At 45.4% G+C, this 20,476-nt stretch overlaps 1 protein-coding gene across 2 annotated transcripts in view; it reads left to right on the top strand.

Moving 5' to 3' along the window:
* The window catches only part of Cds1 (CDP-diacylglycerol synthase 1), a 64,070-nt gene extending 44,179 nt beyond the window's left edge, over positions 1-19,891 (top strand). For both annotated transcript variants that reach the window (XM_057772839.1, XM_057772840.1), the window contains 8 exons: positions 3,207-3,265; positions 4,778-4,860; positions 6,123-6,210; positions 8,262-8,330; positions 9,523-9,675; positions 11,698-11,817; positions 13,812-13,915; positions 17,444-19,891. In XM_057772839.1, the coding sequence (XP_057628822.1) occupies positions 3,207-3,265; positions 4,778-4,860; positions 6,123-6,210; positions 8,262-8,330; positions 9,523-9,675; positions 11,698-11,817; positions 13,812-13,915; positions 17,444-17,573 (806 nt within the window). In that variant the 3' untranslated portion in view covers positions 17,574-19,891. The remainder of the gene's footprint in view (positions 1-3,206; positions 3,266-4,777; positions 4,861-6,122; positions 6,211-8,261; positions 8,331-9,522; positions 9,676-11,697; positions 11,818-13,811; positions 13,916-17,443) is intronic.
* Positions 19,892-20,476: the final 585 nt, after the last annotated feature.

The raw sequence follows: 20,476 nt of genomic DNA, 5'->3' as shown, positions 1-20,476 counted from the left end.
TTTTAAAAAATATACTCTGTACTTTGTAGTAAACATTCAGAAAAACAAAGAACTATTCAGTAAGATCATTTTAATGCCTTGGAGCCTTACTTCCGGTCTCCAGGGACTTGCTGAAGTTATTGTGACTTTCAGAGTATTCAAGCTTGTACGCTACTTTCCTATCTTCTGTCACCTATTATTCTATAACCCATCACCTCCAGTTAATGTAGCTTCAGGTGCTTGTATAGTAACACATCTAAACCCACGCCAGTGTCTCCTGATCCGTAGTTGTATCAGATTACAGCTTGCAGTCCGACCGGGCACAAGTCCATGTATACGAGGCTGCTCTTTCCTTTCTTCCCACTGTTGGTGGCTGTAGCTCATGCTTGAGAATAGCGTCTGTTGAGCAGAGACAGACAGCGAATTGATTTTCTTGTTATTTCTGTTTAGACTTTCTACAGACTGTTCTGTACGTGAAGGGTTTAGAATCTCATAAAATAACTATTGGTTGTTTTCCCCAGTGATTTCTGCTAGATATATTTCACTACACGGTAATAGGCACAGTGGTCACAAAGCTCATTTGAAAGTCACTGGTTCTTCTTTGAACAAACGTTCAAGACCTCAGTGTGGCGGCACTGACAGCATGGGGGACAGTAGCTAACCCCACCCTGTGTAAAGCCTCTGAGGCTCAGTGCCCCATTTGGTCAATTCTTAGAGCTCTCTGTCGAGCCCAGCAGTGAGTTTCCTTTTGTGTTTGCTGAATGATGAGACGGCTGAGAACGTGTGGATCCACGGGACGCTTTTGAACGCGGTCACCTCGGCCTCACTGCTTTGTTTGTGGTGCTGATGAGTCTTTAAGTCGTCAGCAGTGCTATGAGTCTGACTGATGGAGCTGGACTCTGAGATGGTGTAAGGAGATGAGAGTGTGAAAGGGCACTGGGAAATGCTGGTTTATTGCCGTGACCAAAGGACTTTGGAAAGATGTCCTAGCTGATGTAAAAAGCAAAGACAGCCTAGGCTGATTCATTGACATTATATTTTATTGGAAAAAATGTAAATATCTCTGGGTCTGTCCCCCTCATCAGAGGCCATGAAGTTCAAAGACTTGCTTCCTGTCATACAAGATAACTCACTGAGTAGAATCTCGTAGTTGTCCTGACATTAAATAATCTCGTCACAAAGAGAATTTTACTAAGAAGCAAAGAAAAAAGTCAGCAAGACTGGAAATAGTACAAGTTTCTCCAGAGACTAGATTTGCATAAAAAAGAGCACCGTCTCCCAGGCTTGATGACTTGGGTTAGGGCTGTTTAGGAATGAGAGCAAGCATGTGGTTGCAAGTTCTGTGATGTGGGTTGATAGGTTTGGGGTGCTTGACCCCCAAAGGACATCAGCAGCTACAGTCACATGTGTATTATCTTAGCAAAGGATTGTTTTGCTTACATGTTATATGTGGTTGTTTTGGTTTCTATAAGATCCTTAGGTAATTGATCAGTCTCCATTGGCAGCTTTTGTTCTCACATTCAGCTGCCATGACTGTGTATCAGTGTCTGAACTACCGGTTCCTTTAACCCTTGTGTGCACAGCTCAGCCGTAGTCTAGGGTGTGACTCGACCACACAGTGCAGCGTGCCTCTGAAGTTACCTAAGATGATACCAGAAGTTGGGGTTTTGACAAGTAGTATAAAAAGAATGAGGAGGAAGTTGGTAAGCCCCGTGTTCAAACCCAGGCTCCTCCTCATGGCCCGTTCAGAGTTGGCACCATATGTTTACTGGGTCCTTAATCACTAATATTAAAATTTAAAAAAATTATTTTTCCGTTTTCCATCTCTTCAGCTGGACAGTAAGCTCTGTAATGCTCTTGACTGTCTCACCTTTTTTTTTTTTTTTTTTTTTTGTATTTTGCACCTGGAATGTTATAAATGCTTGATACGTTTTAAAATTGTTAACTCATTATCTGAAATCTGCTGTATTGTGTCTAATCTGCTGTATTGTGTCTTGTGGGCTTTTCCAGTATCTCAATTTTTCCTTCACTTTTCACGACCTGCTCGACCATCTCATCTGCTTCTATTCTTGGCTATAGAGACTTTTCTTTGTCTGTTGGAAACTGGCTCTCGCTGCTTCCTGGGGAGTGCTTGGGATGGAATGCAGGATGCTCATATCTGCATCAGCACCTCCAGCTCAGCCAGTCCCGCTCCACATAACTGCATTGAGAGCTGTTACGTCACAGCTGAGTGGGTTAGCACACCTGTGCTAGTGTGCTTTCTGTTGCTGTGATAAAACACCGATCAAAAGCAACTTGGGGAAGAAAGAGTTTCTTTGATTTATATTTCGTGATCATAGTTCATCACTGAGGGAAGTCACAGACAGAACCTGGAGGCAAGGTAAACTGAGTCTATGGGGGATCTTGGCCCACTGGCTTGCTCCCATTGCTTGATCTGCTATTCCAGACCACTTGCCCGGGGGTGTCACTGCCTGCAGTGGATTGGGCCCTCCCACATCCATCATTAATAAAGAAAATGCCCCACTCATTTTCATAGATATTGAACACATTCTGTAATACTCTCAATCAATGGACATTTGTTTGTTTGTTTGTCTTTCGAGACAGGGTTTCTCTGTATCTTTTGGTTCCTGTCCTGGAACTAGCTCTTGTAGACCAGGCTGGCCTCGAACTCACAGAGATCCGCCTGCCTCTGCCTCTTGAGTGCTGGGATTAAAGGCGTGCGCCACCACCCCCGGCTTCAATGGACATTTTATGTAGTGGAATTTCCTGTGCTGAAGATTAAGCATTGGACCCCACTCCTCACATGCTAGGCAAACACTCAACCACTAACATGTCAGCCTGCTCTTGGTAAATTGATAATTTGAGATGTTTTCCAGCTTCCATATTAGCAAGGGACTAATTAATTTAATTAATGTAGGAGACAGAGATTGAATTTTTCCCATGGAATATGTCTGGCACTTTGGAGATTTCACAGTTGTTCCTTCAGGAGACTGCTTAGGATGCTCTCTGTAGAGGAGGAGAGGTAGCTGAGTGCTTAGGATGCTCTCTGTAGAGGAGGAGAGGTAGCTGAGCACTTAGGATGCTCTCTGTAGAGGAGGAGAGGTAGCTGAGTGATGACTTGACACATGCTTGGATGAAGTGCAGGAAACTGGCTTTGGGTGTGGGGGGTGTTCAGGGGTCTTCTACTCCGTGCAGAATCCCACAGCTTGTCTTGTGTTTTTGAACAGGTTTCTGCATGTTTGTGCTGAGCTTGGTGAAGAAACACTACCGCCTGCAGTTTTACATGGTGTGTATCAACAGTTTTCCATAGTTGCGTTCACCTTTCTTTTTTTTTTTTTTTTTTTTTTTTTTTTTGCTTTTTCGAGACAGGGTTTCTCTGTGGTTTTGGAGTCTGTCCTGGAACTAGCTCTTGTAGACCAGGCTGGTCTCGAACTCACAGAGATCCGCCTGCCTCTGCCTCCCAAGTGCTGGGATTAAAGGCGTGCGCCACCACCGCCCGGCTACCTAAGTGTTTCTTTAAGAAGACATTCCACAAATTATTATTGCTAAGAAATCTGTAGTGTTTTCTACATTTATAATTTCAGGTGATCCTAGAATAAAATCTTAATGAGATCTAAGAACATCAAGACTGGTTGGAAATAACCAGACCTCCTGTCAGGACATTGTTCTAGGACCCTTGTGAATGACAAACTCTGCACGCTTGAGCACTTTCTGTTTCTCAATGTTCCACGGGATCCTCCTTTGCACTTCAAATAATTCCTGTTAATTATAAGACTTAACATAATCAAATCCTGTGAAAATAGTTATTGCTTGGGGAATAATGACAAGAAAAGAATAAGTGTGCATGTTGATCCATGTACCTGTGGTTCCTGAATTTGTGGGTATAGGATTAACTGTATGTAGAGGGCCAGCTGTGCGGTATAATAGGGCCAGTTGCCTATTGGAAAAAAGGATGTATTGTAATGTAACTACTGTAAAGTGCTAGGTTCCTTTAAGTGTATACCAATAGACTAGAAGAAAGCAGTCACATAAAATATTGTGTTAAAATATAAATAATGTTTAAGAGTAAATAAAAATCTGAATTATTTAAAAAAATCACTTCCTAATTGCCAATCCAGTTTATCTGATGAGTACACAGAATGACTGTTTTTGGTTCACGTTCTGCTCATAGTAATTGTGCTATAGTCACTAAAACAGCCTACCCTCAGGCTGAGGGCCAAGGGGGGGGTGATGAGGGAAACAGCACAGGGCTTGAAATTCTGAAATTGCATCATGTCATTGAGCAGACTTAGAAAGATGGTCTTTCAGCATGAAAGGATGGAGCTTTGTAAAGGCAGTTGAATCCTGAGGGTTTCAAGCATTCGAAGTTAGAATAACTCTTTGCAGGGGAAGGTTGTCAGGAAACTCAGGAGAGACTGCAGCTTCAGCATGCTAACTGTGCCGCTCTCAGAGACCAGCACTGCTTCCGCATACCACAGTGATGCTGTCAACCGAGTGCTCCAAGATGGCGCCTTATTTCTTTGTGTTTTTAAAAACTTGATAGTATGTCTCACTGGTATTAGCATTCCTTTTATCTATAAATTAAAATAATTTTGCTAAATGTTTTTGTTATTTCAGGGTTTTAGTAGACAATGTGAAGAGTGTAATTTACTAACCATGCTGTTTTGTTTGTATGATCCTATCTTACAAAGTTTGATCAGAAGTCATGGCAGAAAACTTGTGTTTCAAAATCGCTCTTGCTAATTGGCTGTTTGATGAGCCGTGTTTGCTAACTTCTGTGTTGTTGGGCTGTTGACAGTTCGCATGGACCCATGTCACTTTACTGATAACCGTTACTCAGTCACATCTTGTCATCCAAAATCTGTTTGAAGGCATGATATGGTAAGGGATTGTGTTGTGTTATGCTGCATGCTGTTTTCATGTGTTGCCCTTTAAACCCCCTAACTCCAGGCAGTAGCTTTCTGGTTTCCACTACTGCATGGAGACCACTTGCTATCTCACTGACTCTTACTGTTTGACAACCCAGCACAGAATGCCTACCCAGAGACTGAAGACTCTTTCTTCTAGTTCCAAGCAAAATGCAGAAAGTCTTCCCCAAAACCCATGGAACTGGGTTTCAGATGCTAACAAACCCCAGCGTTGTATTTTAAAAACAAAGGTTAGATGTTATTTACATGGAGCGCAGAAAGTAGGTGGGAGCTGCTTTCAGTTAGCAGGTTGGAGAAGTGCTGGGGACACTTGGGCAGGTCCTGCTTTCAGTTAGCAGGCTGGAGAAGTGCCTTTTCTCCAGGGGACACTTGGGCAGGTCCTGCTTCGCTTCTAGGAAGGAGCAAGCTTCTAGACTGTGTGTGTGCAGAACTGGGTGCTCCACAGCACTTGGGCTTGCAGATTCAGACAGCACTTTTATTAATTAAAAGTAATCCAGATTCATAATTAGAAATGAACAGGAATGGAGAAAGGCTTAATAAGTTCTCTGTGCATGCATCTAGACAGTGAACACGAGTCTTCCCCCTCCACATCCATCGCAAAGTCACCAACTAGAATCTTTCATAGCTATCTGGAGTTTGCCAGGATAAATTGATCCTCCTGACAGCTTACCACAATGTCCATGTGTTTGTATAAACACTCTAGTTTAGGGATGAATATCATATAAAACCTTTCAATTGAGGGAGAAATGTTGCTTATTTAAATAGGTTCTGCAAAGTTATCAGTGTGTGACATAAGCTAAAATCGAATTAAGATTAATAATTTTCCTGAAGGAGAATTTGCATTAAGAGCCTGGCATGACTTGTCACTTTAGTCTCTGCTTGCACAAGTGACTTGTTTTGCATTTCACAAGGCTGCTTTTCTTGAAAGTTATTTTTTATAAAACTAAAATGTAAAACTATAGAGATTGGTTATTTAATAGTTTCCTTAGCAGCATTCTCTAAGTTCTAAGTTTAGAGATAGATTTTGTTTCGTCTCCTGGCTAAAGGAGCGAGCGTGTGTGGTATTTTCTGCTTCTCCTAGGCCTTGCCCTGTGCTATGCTCTGCTCTGTCCACTGTGTGAGCTAAAGGGTTTAACGTGGGTTCACTCTGAGCTGTAGAGGGGATAAGCGTTTGCTGTCTAATCACACAGACTTTTCTCTGCTAATCTTTTCAAGGTTCCTTGTTCCAATATCAAGCGTCATCTGCAACGACATCACTGCTTACCTTTTCGGATTCTTTTTTGGAAGAACTCCCTTAATTAAGGTAATGGAAATGTTAGACAGAAGCCCTTCCCACAGACTTACAGGCCACAGAGCATGTCAATCATTGCTGCTCTTGCGCTCTTCCCAAACGCAGCAGCTTGCCACCGTGGAGGGCAGGAGTTCCCTCTGCTGTCGTGTGTCTAGCTGGGTCCTCCATGGGGGCCCAACTCTATTTCCCTCTGCTTGTGAGGGCTCATCTTCATTGCCCACTTCTTTAACCCACTCCCAGCATTCCCGAGCCTAGCTATGCTGTCTGACACTAAACTTCCTAAAAGAGCAAGGCTCACAGTCTTTATGTACTGTCCTCCAAAGATTCCCAAGTTCATCTACATAAAAGACTGGAGGATCTAAAGCCAGTGGTAAGAGGCAGAGACAAGGAGGAAAGCACACATGAACAGCCATTTTGCTTTGATTTGGTTCTGTTTATGGACAGTGGAGGCAAGGGTATGAATTAAATTATTCAGATCTCATTTTGGACAAGAAAAAACAGTTCTTCATGAGAAATCCAACCTTTTCCTTGGACTTTTTTTTTTTTTTTTTTTTTTTTTTTAAGAGAGCTTTTTATGTTGGGACTTCTTGTAGGATTCAGTTTCCACATTGAGCCAACTGTTTAATAGGATCTCACACATACATTCCTTGGCTGAGAGGGAAGCTGTTAGGGAGGAGCGGCTGGAGTCTGAATTAGCCTTGTGCTGTTGGGAGCCATGTGATGAAGTGTGCCGCTCGAGTGGGTAGCCTGCCCCTCACAGTGCCTCCCTCAGCTCTCCTCTCGGGACGGCCGCACAGCACCAGGCCCAGCTGCAGGGCTGCTGGCATGCAAGGTGTGCATGTCTGAGCTGTGTCTAAAGCTGCTGCACAGAACGAGTCAGCATGTTCTTCATGCTCGCATGGGCTGAGCTCTAAACTAACATGCCGCGAGAGACCCGTGCAGGAATTCTAGGGACTGGTTTTGAATGCCTTTCAGGTGATTTCAGCAAAGGAGATTATTTGTATGATATGCCCAGGAAGTTGGGCAATTCACTTATGATCTGGTGTGAGTCAGCTCTACGCTTTCTTAAGTAATCAGCAGATACTTTGAGCCCACTCGATGGCACCAGTACAGACACGGAATTGTTCCCAGGAGAAGGTGCATTGGTTCCTTCTCTGTGGCAAAACTGTCACCAGATTTGCTAAGAAACCATTGCTGCCAGCTAGTTTAGCAATGAGGTTTCTCAACTTCAAGTTAAATAGTCTACAAGGAGCTCAGGTAGCCAGGGCTGTGACCCATTCCTTCCCCGAGTCATACGCATCTGAACGTTTACCTTCCGTGGCAGCTTAGGGCGGTTATACCACAGCTCCTAAGTTTTCTCTCCTATCCCTTACCCCACTGAGTTCCGGACTTCCCTCCAGATTTTCCTCCCTGAATGTCTCATTGACTGGGAAAAAGCAGCCAGACTGAAACAGACGCAGTATCTATTCTCAGAGCACAGTCTGTTCCTTTCTACCTAAAGGTAGATGTCGATTATGGGGGTGGGTGTTGAATATTTCATTCCAGAAGGAAATCTCGTGTATCTTGCATATTAGGACTGAGCTGAGCATGCTAGTACAAATTTATAACCTTATCAGTGGAGAGGCTGAGGCATGAGGGTTGCGAATTCTAGATGCAGTGGGCTACGTAGTGGGACCCTCTCTGTCCGGCCTACCTGACACACGAGACCACCTGGACTGCCGCGCGGCCGTGCCTTGTGGTCAGCGGCGGGTCAGCACTGGCAATGTTTGCATGGCATGACTAATAATCTCACTCTAAGAGAAGCATGCAAGGCGTGAGGAAATTATTTCGCTATTGAACCTATAGCCCTTTGAAAAAAAGAAAGAACTTGAGGCTACTTAGCAGGATGAGTAGATATCACAGTACACCACACGTTTGAGGGGCTGCCCCGCGTTAGGTGCCCCTCAAGACGCTCACCCAGGTCAGTCATGTTCAAATGAGAGCAAAGGGAAGAGATACACGGGGCATTGGGGAACGTATGAGGAGTACGTGTACTAACCCTCCACCTTCTCCGGCCTCTTCAGCTGTCTCCTAAGAAGACCTGGGAAGGGTTCATTGGCGGTTTCTTCTCCACCGTCATATTTGGATTCATTGTGAGTTCTACTGGGGTTTTACTTTTATTTATACTCTGAAAACGCATGCTAGGGTTTAGCCTTTTCTAAACCTACAAAACCACAAAATGCTAGTAATACGTTAATTAAAACTTACTAAATAGGCAGCCATAGTCATTCTCTGCCTTTTGATTAGTATGGATTCTGTGATGATCTCCATCTGCTGCAAAAATAACGTTGTTTGATGAAAAGTGAGAGCCACACTTACCTGTGGATATGACAGACCACCCATCTCCACCAAAACATCCCTACACCTAAGACTCAGGGAGCATCTTCAAAGATGGGGAGGAAAGATTGTTAGAACCAGAGAAGCAAAGTATCTCCTACAAGATAGTGCCTTTCATATGTGCCAGGGAGCTGCACCCATGAAATCTAAACAAGACCCCATAGTGATAGCACTGCTTGCCATTCCTGTGCACAAGCAGTTGGAATCTCTTCCTAGCGGCATGTTTGAATTTCTGCTGTTCTTGAGGAAAACAGTGGAGTGAGTGGCCGGGGGAGAAATGGAATCAGATGAACAAGATGTTTTATCTTCTCTCCCATTGCCATGGCTGAGGAGGGCTAATTTTAAGAATTGCACCGATGACATCGTGGGCTGGCAAGGGGCAGTGCCTTTCCCCCGCACTGTTGTGCACTGTTTGTTTAATGTGAAGTTAGCACAGTCTGTGTGCAGTAAGCCCCCCGCACAGCCCATATCTTTATAATCCACTCCTTTACCACGCCGTCTTAGGCCCTGCTAAGAGAAACTATGCAGACTTTTAAAAAGTAAGGTCTTGGCCTGGAGAGATGGCTCTGTGAGTAAAGGCCCTTTCTGTGCAAATCCCCAGAGTTCACATAAAAAGAGAAAGGGGGGAACTGACTCCAAAAGCAGTCCCCTGGCATGGGGACACGTACAGTGCATGCATACTTAGAACATTTGAAAAGTCAGATCTCCTATAAGGCTCTTTTAAGAACACATCAGCCCCGCCCCTTCTGAGGTTGTATGGAGATCTCGGTGCTTTCGAAAATTCTTTTGTTCTCTGAAGGTTTTTCAGTTTCTCCTGGGACCATCCTGACCTAACTCTGGATAGAGCCAAATGCCGGTGCACAGGCACTTGGCGTCTGGCTGTGCGCTCTGGCACTTGGCTTCCTCTGGCTTGGGCACTATCTCACAAATTCTTGCTTTGGTCTTCAGGCTGCCTATGTGCTGTCCAAACACCAGTACTTTGTGTGCCCAGTGGAGTACCGAAGCGATGTCAACTCTTTCGTGACAGAGTGTGAGCCGTCAGAACTGTTCCGGCTTCGGAGTTACTCTCTCCCTCCGTTCCTAAAGGCAGTGTTGAGAAGGGTAAGAGCGAATGGCTTAGCCGGCGTGTTTGGGGATCCTTCGTTCCCATCCAAGCTTCATTAAAGAGGGATGCTCTGGTTCTTTTTTTTTTTTTTCCCAAATATGTGGAAGTGGTTGTATGCTTGTCATCTTATACATCAAATGGCTATTAACATTTCCAAGCTTATGTGTGTACACTGGGGATTTATTTGCATAATGATTTAAATACTGATAGCAGTTTATATTATTAAAAATTATTTTAAAATATAAATAAAATTTAAAAAATAAATAGATTTTTACAAATAAATGAATGTTACTGATATGATGAGTAAGTATAAAGCTTGAGACTCATCAATTGAAAGAGTCCTTGATTTTTCGGGGTCACTATTAATACAGAAATCTAGAAATGAGCCTTCCATTGCCACCGTTTAAAGCACCTGAGATGTCATCTCCCAGATTGTTTGGTATGTTCTGCAGTAGACTCTGTTACAGCATTAGAGTGGGAAAAAGTAGGCCGGTTAGTTTTTACGTGGGAAGGATTGCCTCCATCAGATTGTCCCGTGGGCTTGTTTGTGGGGCATTTTCATAATTGCTGATTGATGGATGAGGGCCCAGCCTACTGTGGGTGGTGCTGTCCCTAGGCAAGTGGGCCTGAGCTGTGTAAGGAAAGTCGCTGAGCCAGCCAGGAGAAGCAAGGCAGCAAGCAGGGTTCCTTCCAGGTTCCTGCCTTGACTTGCTACAGGTGACTGTAACCTGTAAGTTAAATAGCCCTGCCTTTATAGCAGCAGAAAGCAAGCAAGGACATACAGTAACTATGCACATCTGTGCGTATGTACATTGAACTTCAAGCTCACAGCCGCAAGTTTTTGGAAACAGCCTACAAATAACTTATCTCTTTGAGTGTTCATTATTTGTTTTTAAACATTTCTTAACCATCCATGTTACATCCTATAAAGCTTGGGCTCGTACCAGTCTTTAAGTCTGGAGCAATGTTGCTCTTTGAGAACAGATCCAAAACATTTTGGACTGAATGTCTTTCCTGGACCATATCCGTCTTGTGCTGCTTTTAGTTCATAGTTAATTCAGGGGGGAAGAGAGCTATTTCCTCAGATAATTTGAATGTAAAATTCTGTTCCGATGATTTCTCTAAATCTTTTGAAATAATTTTGTTTATGCCCATTTTGACAGGCTTTGTTTTGTTTGAGACAGGGTCTTATATAACCCTGGCTGACCCTTGACTCCAGGTACTCCTGTGTCAGCCTACAGAGTACAGAATAACAGGGGCCTGCCACCACCCCTTGACAGTATGTTAAGAAACTCATCTCTGAGTTGGGCAGTGATGGTGCACACCTTTAATCTCAGCACTCGAGGTCAGCCTGGTCTACAGAGCAAGTTCCAGGACTACCAAGGTTACATATAGAAACCTTGTTTTGAAAAAGCAATCCAAAAAAAAGGAAAAAAGAAAAAATATTTATTTGTGTTTGTTTCCATAGCTTTCAACTTAGTTTTGGCGACAAAGACAACTTCTTGCTGTTTCATTGTTTAAAATTAGATCGTGTTATAAAATATAAAATTAAATTCTGTGATTATAAGAACAAAATACTATGGTCTAGAGAGCAAGTGTAGAGTGAACCAAAGTGTGAATCTCCCACGTTTCCCACACAACTGTGTTTCCTAAGTCCTGGCTGAGCTGGAATTCTACCGGGTGTGGCAGTGGGGCTGTGGGTGCCTGGCAGGGAGTTGGCACAGGGCATGGAGACTGTGGCGGGTGTGGCGGTGAGCAGGGAGTCAGCACGGGGCATGGAGACTGTGGGTGACGGGCAGGGAGCCGGCACGGTGTGGAGACTGTGGGTGACGGGCAGGGAGCCGGCACGGTGTGGAGACTGCCGATGGTGCCGTGTTTTCAGTCATGGTCTTTAACGCTGAGACGTTAACAGAAATGTGGTCTGTCTCAGCCTCCTGTGTCTGCCATGTTCCTGGGTTAGGCGGCATGAATAAGTTCAGTGTTAACGCAGCTGGTCCTCTCTCCTTCCTCCTCCTCAGGAAACATTGAGCTTGTATCCCTTCCAGATACATAGCATTGCATTGTCAACGTTTGCATCCCTGATTGGCCCGTTTGGAGGCTTCTTCGCCAGCGGATTCAAAAGAGCTTTTAAGATCAAGGTGCGTTTTTACATTCTCTGCTGCAGTCTCTGTGCGCATAACAGGAGCTCTCTGTCCTTGGGATGTGGCTCACACTGGTCACACTGAGCCCCTGACATCCGTGTAGCCTCACAGCCATGCTGCCTGGCTGATTTTTTTTTTTTTTTTGGAAGGCTTGGTGATGCCATGTTCTTTTGAAGTGTCTTATCCTCTTCTGGGGATGGAGTGTCCCTCAGTCCTGGGGCAGCTGTCAGACTTCAGGAATGGAGTAGTGCGCCATCTGCAGCTCAGCATCTCCCAGTCTCACTCAGAGGGTTCTGCCAAGGAGCATTTGGATCGGGAACTGTTAGGTAGAATTTGTCAGACTTTCTGTCTTGCACGTTCTCTGTGGTTCAGCTCTGAATGCGGCTGCTGCGGTATGAAGCTTACACCACAGACGTGTCCGTGAAAGTCTTAAAACTTTTGTTTGTAAGACCTTCTTGTGGGTTGGATTTGATCTGTGAGAGTTGGTTCGCTGATTGTGGTCCAGATACTTAAAGTAATCCCCACGCGTTAGTACAGCAGGGTCACCCTAAAGTCCTATTATCACGGCCGCCCTCCCTTACCAGGTAAAAGTAAATCGGCTCACTGAGGGTTAGAATGGCTGGGGAAGATGTGCTAGTCAGGGAACGGTGCTCCGAGGAGGTGGGATTGGAGCCGAGATCTGAAGAGAGGACGAGGATAAATCTTACTGAGATGTCCCAGGAAGAGTGTTGACATGAGTTCAGGGAGGGAGGCCTCGCTGAAGGGAGCCAGGACCGAGCAGTTGTTAGGGAACAGCATTTGGAGACTACCCCAGACCTTAGGATGATGACCTTAAGATGGTCATCAGGGAAGTAAATGAACTCGGGGAGCCGCTGCCCTGCCAAGGGTGCTGTGGTCGGGGCAAGGTAATATAGAAAGCCTGCAGGGTCCCTGGCCTTAGGATGCTCCCTCCCCATGGGGGAGGGTGGGAAGCAGCCCTGTCCTCCCTTGCAATGGGATCAGGCTGCTGGGGCTCCCTCACGCCTCGGTGAGCAGAGAAGGGAGGAAATAGGTTGGGAAAAATTAGTCACAGGTATTTAGATTGTGGGTTTTTTGTTTTGTTTTGTTTTTTAAGACAGAGTTTCTCTGTGTAGCTCTGACTGTCCTGGAACTCACTCTGTAGACCAGGCTGGCTTCCAATTCACAGAGATCCACCTGCCTTTGCTGGGGTTAAAGGCATGTGCCACCACCACTCAGTGTGTTTTTTGTTTTTTGTTTTTTTAATGGTCTCTAAGGTTCCTCATTAAAAGGAGAGGGTTTTTTTTGTTTTTATATCTGAATGTGCAGTTGCTGTTGTATCTTGTGTGTTAGTGCCCAGATGTTCACAAGAACACTTGTGTTCTCTGGGGTTTGGGTAGTGAGCTCTTCTGCAGAAACCTCACCGCCTGGCCTCTCCTCACTGCCTGGCCTCTCCTCACCGCCTGGCCTCTCCTCACCGCCTGGCCTCTCCTCAGGCTGTCTGATGGATGAGCACGTTCTCCACGACCCAGATGCTTTGTTCTTCTTTTACCTCATGCTTAAAGAAGTTTGCTTACCACTGGAGTGTTTGTTCCGGCACAGGGCTTGTTGGATAAACACAAGTTAGAGATTCGTGTGTGTCTGTGTGGCAGTGAGGCAGCTCCCACACAGCTGCTCACCATGCAGGGCCACAGGCAGTTACAAAACGAGATAATTTAGAGAGATTACAGTAATGAGAAAAAGTGCTAGACTTAATTAATATGTAGTGTTATTTCAGTGCTGTGGGCCAATTTAGAAATCATTCAACAGTGAGTGGAGAGTTGAAAAATAACATTTTAATCTGTTGGCTGTATTCTAATTTATTTGTATTTGTTAGAAAAAAATTAATAGTAAAGTTGTTTTCCTTATAAAGTCTATAATACTGAAAAGACATTTACATGCCAGAATTTGATGCAAGTGATGTGTATTTCACATTTGTATGTTTGTTTCTGCAGGATTTTGCAAACACCATTCCTGGACATGGCGGGATAATGGACAGGTTCGATTGTCAGTATCTGATGGCGACGTTTGTGCATGTGTACATCACAAGCTTTATAAGGTACATCCCTACTAAAACAGAACCAAAAACTTCGTTGCATCATTCTTTTGAGTTCCTATTAGTTTAAGTTACTGCTTCTGTCAGTGGTTGTTTATAATGTCAAGTGAAATGAATTGTGGCTCTCGTCGCTGTGAGCACATTTGGGCAACTTAAAGTCGTATACACCATGACAGTTAGCAGAACCCAATCAGAAGACCAAGTTAATGCGGCTCATGCTAGGTTCAAAATACAAGCAGATTGCATTTTTTTTTTTCTGAGACAAGATTTCTCTGTGTGTAGCTCTGGCCGTCCTGGAACTCACTCTGTAGACCAGGCTGATCTTGAACTCACAGAGGTCTGCCTGCCTCTGCCTCCCTAGTGCCGGGATTAAAGGCGTGCGCCACCACCCGCCCAGCCAGATTACATTTCTTAACTGTGGGCATAGCACTGAATGCTGTTAAGGAAGCAGACAGTTCATTCAGCCCAGTTATTGCTGGAGTGTCTATGATGTGCCATCACAGAGCAGAGCACAGTGATCCCCTCCCTGTCCTCAGAGCTTCTCTTGAGTGACATGTCATCACGGAGCACAGTGATCCCCTGCCTGTCCTCACAGCTCCTTCCTGAGAGAGCGGAGGACATGAAGTGATAGCGATGATCTCAGCCGGAAGTGAGGGGTGGAGGAGGTGGCTGTTTAGTAAATCGTTGGCTGTTCTTGACACTAGAATATGAGTGTTTCCCATCTGCCCTACAATGACAGTTTAGCATGGGAGAGCCAACAATCATACCATGGTGGATTTGATCTCCTGGTCTCTACTGGGGCCCAGAAGGTCATGGAAAATGTTTTCATCAGAGTTATTTAGAGGGAAACCCACATTCAGAAATTCATAAATTACACTTAACAATATGTATCCATACTATTGTAAGAAATTTTGTATTAATCTTTTGTTGGGGGAGGTTGCAATCTTTTTCATCAATTTCCTTCACCTTTTCAAAGACTTTATTAGTTTTCTCTGTGGTATGTTTGTTTTCTCCTTCATTGATTTATACTTATTTTTTCATTTCTTTATATTTTCAAAGTTTAATTTGTTCTTCTCCTAGATGTTTAAGATCACACCTAGGTTGCAGATTTAGGCTTCTTTTCTAAGGCTGCAGACCCCGTCTTTAGCACCCCCGGGTCCTCGTCCTGTGGGTCCCAGTGTGCTCGTTTTCCCCTGCCACTGTCTCCCCTGACACTCAGGTTATTTAGAAGTATGCTGATTGGTTTCCAAGCAAATGAAGACTTTGCCGTTGTTCTTTCTTTATTGCTGTTTGTCCTGGTTTCAATGTGTGGTTGGAAGAACCTAAGGTCTTGAGCCCTGCTTCACGGCTCAGCTCACCGTCTCTTCTGGTGCACGTCGCATCTGACAGGAGCAGACGGCCACCATGCAACTTCAGATGTAATACTGTGGCGGGTGCAGTTTTGCTAAGAGCTGAGTGCGGTCATTGAGTTGTGAGTGCTTGCTTTACCTTAATGGAGCGCAGAGGGCGTTCCTGCCACAATCGCAGGTCGTTCCTTTCTCTGCTCTGGTACACACGTGTAAGTTTCACATCCTCTCTTTCGAGGTCGTGTTGGAGTATCGTGATGTGGCTTTGTTGTTTCCCTGTGGAATCCCTCCTTTGGCCACCGCTTGTCTTGCTGCCTGCCCGATGTGTGTTAGGACACTGGGGCCGCTTCCATTAGTGCTAGCATGCAATTTCTTGGTCTTTTTTTTTTTTTTTTTAAAGCATTTCCCTGTCTTCATTTCAGCAGTGTTTTTCTTTTCTGGTTGTTTTATTCTTTATGACCCCATCACCCTCTTTGTCTTTTTGTATGGTATTTCCTTGTTGATAGAGTCTGACATCAGTAATTTATGGCCGAGTCCCTGAAATCCATAAAGCAGACAACAACAGAGGCTTTAGAGATGGCAGACTTTGAAGGCGAAATTTACACTCTTTGTTTAGGAAAGGATTTGCCTTGTGTTCTCTTAGCGGCACAGTCACGCTGCACCACGCCCCTGCGGCTGAAAGCAGATCCTTGGCCTATTTGGAGGCAACAGAGATGTCCTGGATCCAGCTCCCAGGAAACACCTGCTGACATCACTTTCCAATTAGCTCAGCTTGCTGGCATAGCTCCTTTCTCTGTGGGCAGCTGCTCCAGGTCATTCCACCGAATGCAGCAAGACCAGCTGGGCTGTGAGGGGCACATGGCCACCACAGATTTCTGCATGTTTGCCTCGAAACACGAAAGTGACTCGTGGGATGGCGGCTCAGTGCTCTTACACTGCTACTGTTTTAAGTCAGAGATTTCTTGGAATAAATTGTGCCTCTTGTGATGTTTCTATGGAAGACGTTTCTTTGTCGCCAGGATTTCTACTTCTTACAATTCTGTTTTTAAAATCTGTTCTGTAAATCATTTACCTACCTGTTTTTAATGTGCATCTCAGAATTCTGCACCACCCTACATATTTTGCTAATGGGATTTTCTAAGTAGATCTCACCGTTGTTTACACATGCACCCCTCTGCAAGTGCACTGGGGAAGGTGGTAGGTTTGTGGGGTTTTGTTTTTGTTTTGCGACAGTGTCTTACTCTGTAGATCAGACTGACCTGGAACTCACTACATAGTCCAGCTTGGCTTCCAACTCATGGAAATTCTTCTGCCTCAGTATGTCCAGTACTGAGCTTACAGGTGTAAGCTACTATGTCTGTCTTGCTTCACAGACCATTCATAGAATGTATACATGTGTTGAGCTCTCCAGGTCTGGCTGTGGGAATTTGCATTCCCATGACTGCAGCAGTGTTAGCAGAAGCCAGGGTGTGAAGGAGGGACCCCTGCCTGGGGTTCCTCTTAGCTCTGTGTACCCCAGCTGGGTGACACACTGAAAGGCTGGAGTGGGGATCCTGGAAGAGTGAGCCCAAGGGGAAAGGGTGACGGGCTGATTCCCTTAGCTGTTCCCTGGGCCCCTTTCTCCTCTGTGGATGGGCAAGAGGCCAGCGTTGTCCTTGGCCTCCGTTCAGAGAGCAGAGGGTGTCACACTGTTTGCGTTTCCCTGGGACTTTGAAGAAGACACTGGTGCATCCATAGTTCAGGACTTTAGTGGTTTGTCTCTCAGATCATAGTTCCCCTAGGGTATTTCATCAACAAAGTACTTTACATGGTCTTGAAATCTCTTTGAGGCTAAAACTTGTAAATTTCTTTTTGTGCCCTCCTTTCGGTTTGTCCTGTGTCTCCTGGACCAAGGGTTTGCCCTTCATCAGGTTGCCTTTGAGAGAATTTCTATAGAACTTAGATCTCTGTTCTGCACCTGCCGTTCCCTCCCTTCCTGCCCACTCTTCTTGCGTCTTAAGCCTCAGTCATCCTGGTGCATTGCTGTCCTCGACACGAGTGCTGGGCGCTCACGTGGGAGCAGTTGCAGTTCTGTGGTAGTGGTTGCTTAGCCCTTCAGATGGGTTCTTGGTAGCACGTGCTCACTTAACCCCTGTGCAGACGGTGTGCAAATGGTGCCAACATGTCTTCTCTGCTTCCTCATCAGGGGTCCGAATCCCAGTAAAGTCCTGCAGCAGCTGTTGGTGCTCCAGCCAGAGCAGCAGTTAAACATCTACAGAACCTTGAAGACACATCTCATCGAGAAAGGAATCCTGCAGCCCACCTTGAAGGCCTAGCTGCCCTGAGAGGATGGACTGCCAAGGAGGAGCTCTTAGAACAGCTCCGAAGTCTTGCACTGAGCTGGCATGGGGCTGAAGAGGTGACGGATGCAGGTTTTACAGATGTGAATGTCTTTCTCTGAAATTACTGTGAATATTTAACAAACTCGTGGTCTAACTGGTGAGTGTACAGCAGGCGCCTGCCCGTGAGAGAGCTGCTCTTTTCTAAGGTGTTTCCCATGCTAACTTCTCTGCCCTCACATGCTGGATTCTGCAGTTTAGGAGACTTGTGTTTTAAAGAGTCAAACACTGTAGGTTGAGCCCCTCTTAGGGTTGTGCCTGACAGTGAGCTCTTTTGCACAAACTTCGACCTCTGCGTTGGGAAATGCCCCTCTGTAGCCCCAGGCTTGCTGCAGGCATCGTGGGGAGCCAGGTCCTGGGGCTTCCTCCTCTTAGAGACTCAAGTATTTCTGAAGGGCTGAGTTAGATTAAAAAAGAAAGAAAAAGAATGATTGTTCACTTTCTTCTGTTTTCTTACTTTTTGTTTGTTTGTTCATGGTCCCGGGAATGGAACCCAGGGACTTGCACTCCTTGGCTCTGTTCTGTGAGACTGTCTAACTGTCAGAGAGGTAACAATCTGCTCAGTGGGAACGTCCTCATTTTAAGTAGTTTCAGTATTCGGAGGCTAGAGGCTGAAACCTCTACCGTTACTGATTTGTCCAAAAGCAGGTGTCAGCATCCACTTCTGACTAAACTCTTTAAAACCATAGCCTACTCCCCAAGAGACCCAGAAGTGGGTCCTCAGCAAAGACAGTCACACCTTAAAAGCTGCAGAAAGTCATTCCGTGGCTTGGTGGTAACCTGTGGATCTTAGTTCCCTGGGAATTGATTTCCCTGAGTCCCAGAATGGGCAGGGGTGGGGCTGGGGCAGAGCCCTGGCAGGTGCCAAGGTGAGGCGCTGCTTCCTGCTCTCTTGTGTACCTCTCCTGGAAAGAAGACCCAGGCCCCTGCCAACTCCTGCTGGCCATTGTTCTTCCCATCATGTCAGAAAATCCAAGCAGAAGTTATAGCCATTAAGAAGAAAAGCACATAAATGTCATGCCCTCCTTGGGTGGGCCGGACATTGTCACCAGACTGGAGGACACCTCTCAGCCCTGGACATAGCTCCTGTTACTGTGTGCTCTACAGCCATCTTAATATCGCGCATTGCCCACTTCTCCACTTCAGTGTCTAGAGGGGAGAAATAGATACATTGTAAAGGATATTTTGGTAATGAAAAGAGTAAATATTTTGTTTAAATTAGAAATGAATTTCAGTGATCACACATTCCCTTCCTGCTGTAGATGTGCCTGGGTTCTGAGGATTCGCCTCCAGGCACCGAGTGTGCTGTCCTCACACAGTGTATGTCCTGAGAAGGCCGTCACTGTTGGGTCTGCTCTCTACTAGGTGACTTGCAACCAGGGGCTGCACCAGCCTCCATCGCGTCCTGTCTCTGTAGAAAGCCTAGCCACGGTGCTGCCACGGCGCTGCCACGGGCCACGTGGGAAGTGATTCCTACCCCTTGCTTTTGTTTGCCCCACTTCCCACTCCAGATGTTGACAATAAAAAGTTGCAGGCACCAGAGAAACAGGAAAAACCTTGTGATAGGAAGATGCACTGAGCTGCTTCAGGACGGTGTTGATTCCCCTCACCCGCCGCGTGACTGTGGGATTGGTGAGGTGTTACTAGACAGAATTAGGAAAGCATAGTTTACTCACGCGTACTAAAAGTCAATATTCTCCTAAACAGATGAAATTAAAACCATTGGGGGTCACAGTGAAAGCTTTTCTCAAATAGACTTTTAGATTGTGTACATTATGCCATGTAAAAAAAAATAGGTTCCCAATTTTAAGAAAGCTCTGAAGATTGACATTTCTAGTATACTTTTATAGCATGTATATTAAAATGGACCATATTTTAGCAATCACCGGCAGAGCCAGACTCCAGTCAGCGTTCTATTTGCACCAGAAGAGGCTTCAGCTGCTGCAGAATGTAAGGGACAAATGAGAGCTGGGGACGCCTTCCACAGTGACGGGAACCTGCTGCTTGGTACCCATTGTTTGGCTTCTTCTTGTGGTGGCGCACACAGTCGCTGAGATTACAGACCGCCCCCTCTCACTTAGCCTTCTCTCCTCACTCGCACTTTGGTTTGGATGCAGGTAGTGATGCCTCTTTCACTGAAAAGGAAATGGTAGCAACATTGTATATAAGCTGTACATGGGTGAAACTTTATGATATGTGTCAATCAGTTCTCTGAATCTTTTTACTGAAACTGAGATAGAAAAACAACAATAATAAAAAATGGATGATATTTTGACTTTGCTGTGCATTTTGTCATTGGAGAAGCATTCCTTAAGCATCTGAAAAATGAACCGCCTGCTCTGTTCTCACTCGTTTTTGGACAGCCCCATCCCTTGTCCCCTAGCGTCATTTTATATACTTCTAAGGTGAGCTTCATTGTCCCTTGCTGATGGGACACATGAGAGGGCCCCAATCTGTGTCCAATGAGGAGGAGCCTGTTAGTAATTGTGTCTGTGCCCACTGCTGCCCATAGCCAGTGGGAAAGGGTGGGTTGGGAGGGCTGAGTCAAAACTCAACTGCTTTGACTGTGGCTTTTCTGGTAGGACTAAGTGCTTCTTGAATGGTAGGCTGGCTCCCCTTCCCTTGAGCAAACCTGGAATGCCCCCACTAATCCGTGTAGCCCAGTGAGTCCTTCTGGAAACAACACTGGAACTTGGATGGGGGATGAAAAAAGTGGCTGCAGGTGCAAACCCCAGGTCCATGGGAGATGGGAACCACCTGAGCTCCTTTGAGAGGCTCCAGTCCTTTGGAACCTCTGTGGAGAAAGGGCCTATGTTTTTGGGAGCCAATGAAGTTCTGTA

Source organism: Chionomys nivalis, chromosome 6 (genome assembly GCF_950005125.1).
Source record: "Chionomys nivalis chromosome 6, mChiNiv1.1, whole genome shotgun sequence".
Classification (NCBI taxonomy): Eukaryota; Metazoa; Chordata; class Mammalia; order Rodentia; family Cricetidae; genus Chionomys; species Chionomys nivalis.
Note: the sequence above shows the minus strand (reverse complement) of the source record. Positions and strands in the feature narration are given on the sequence as shown.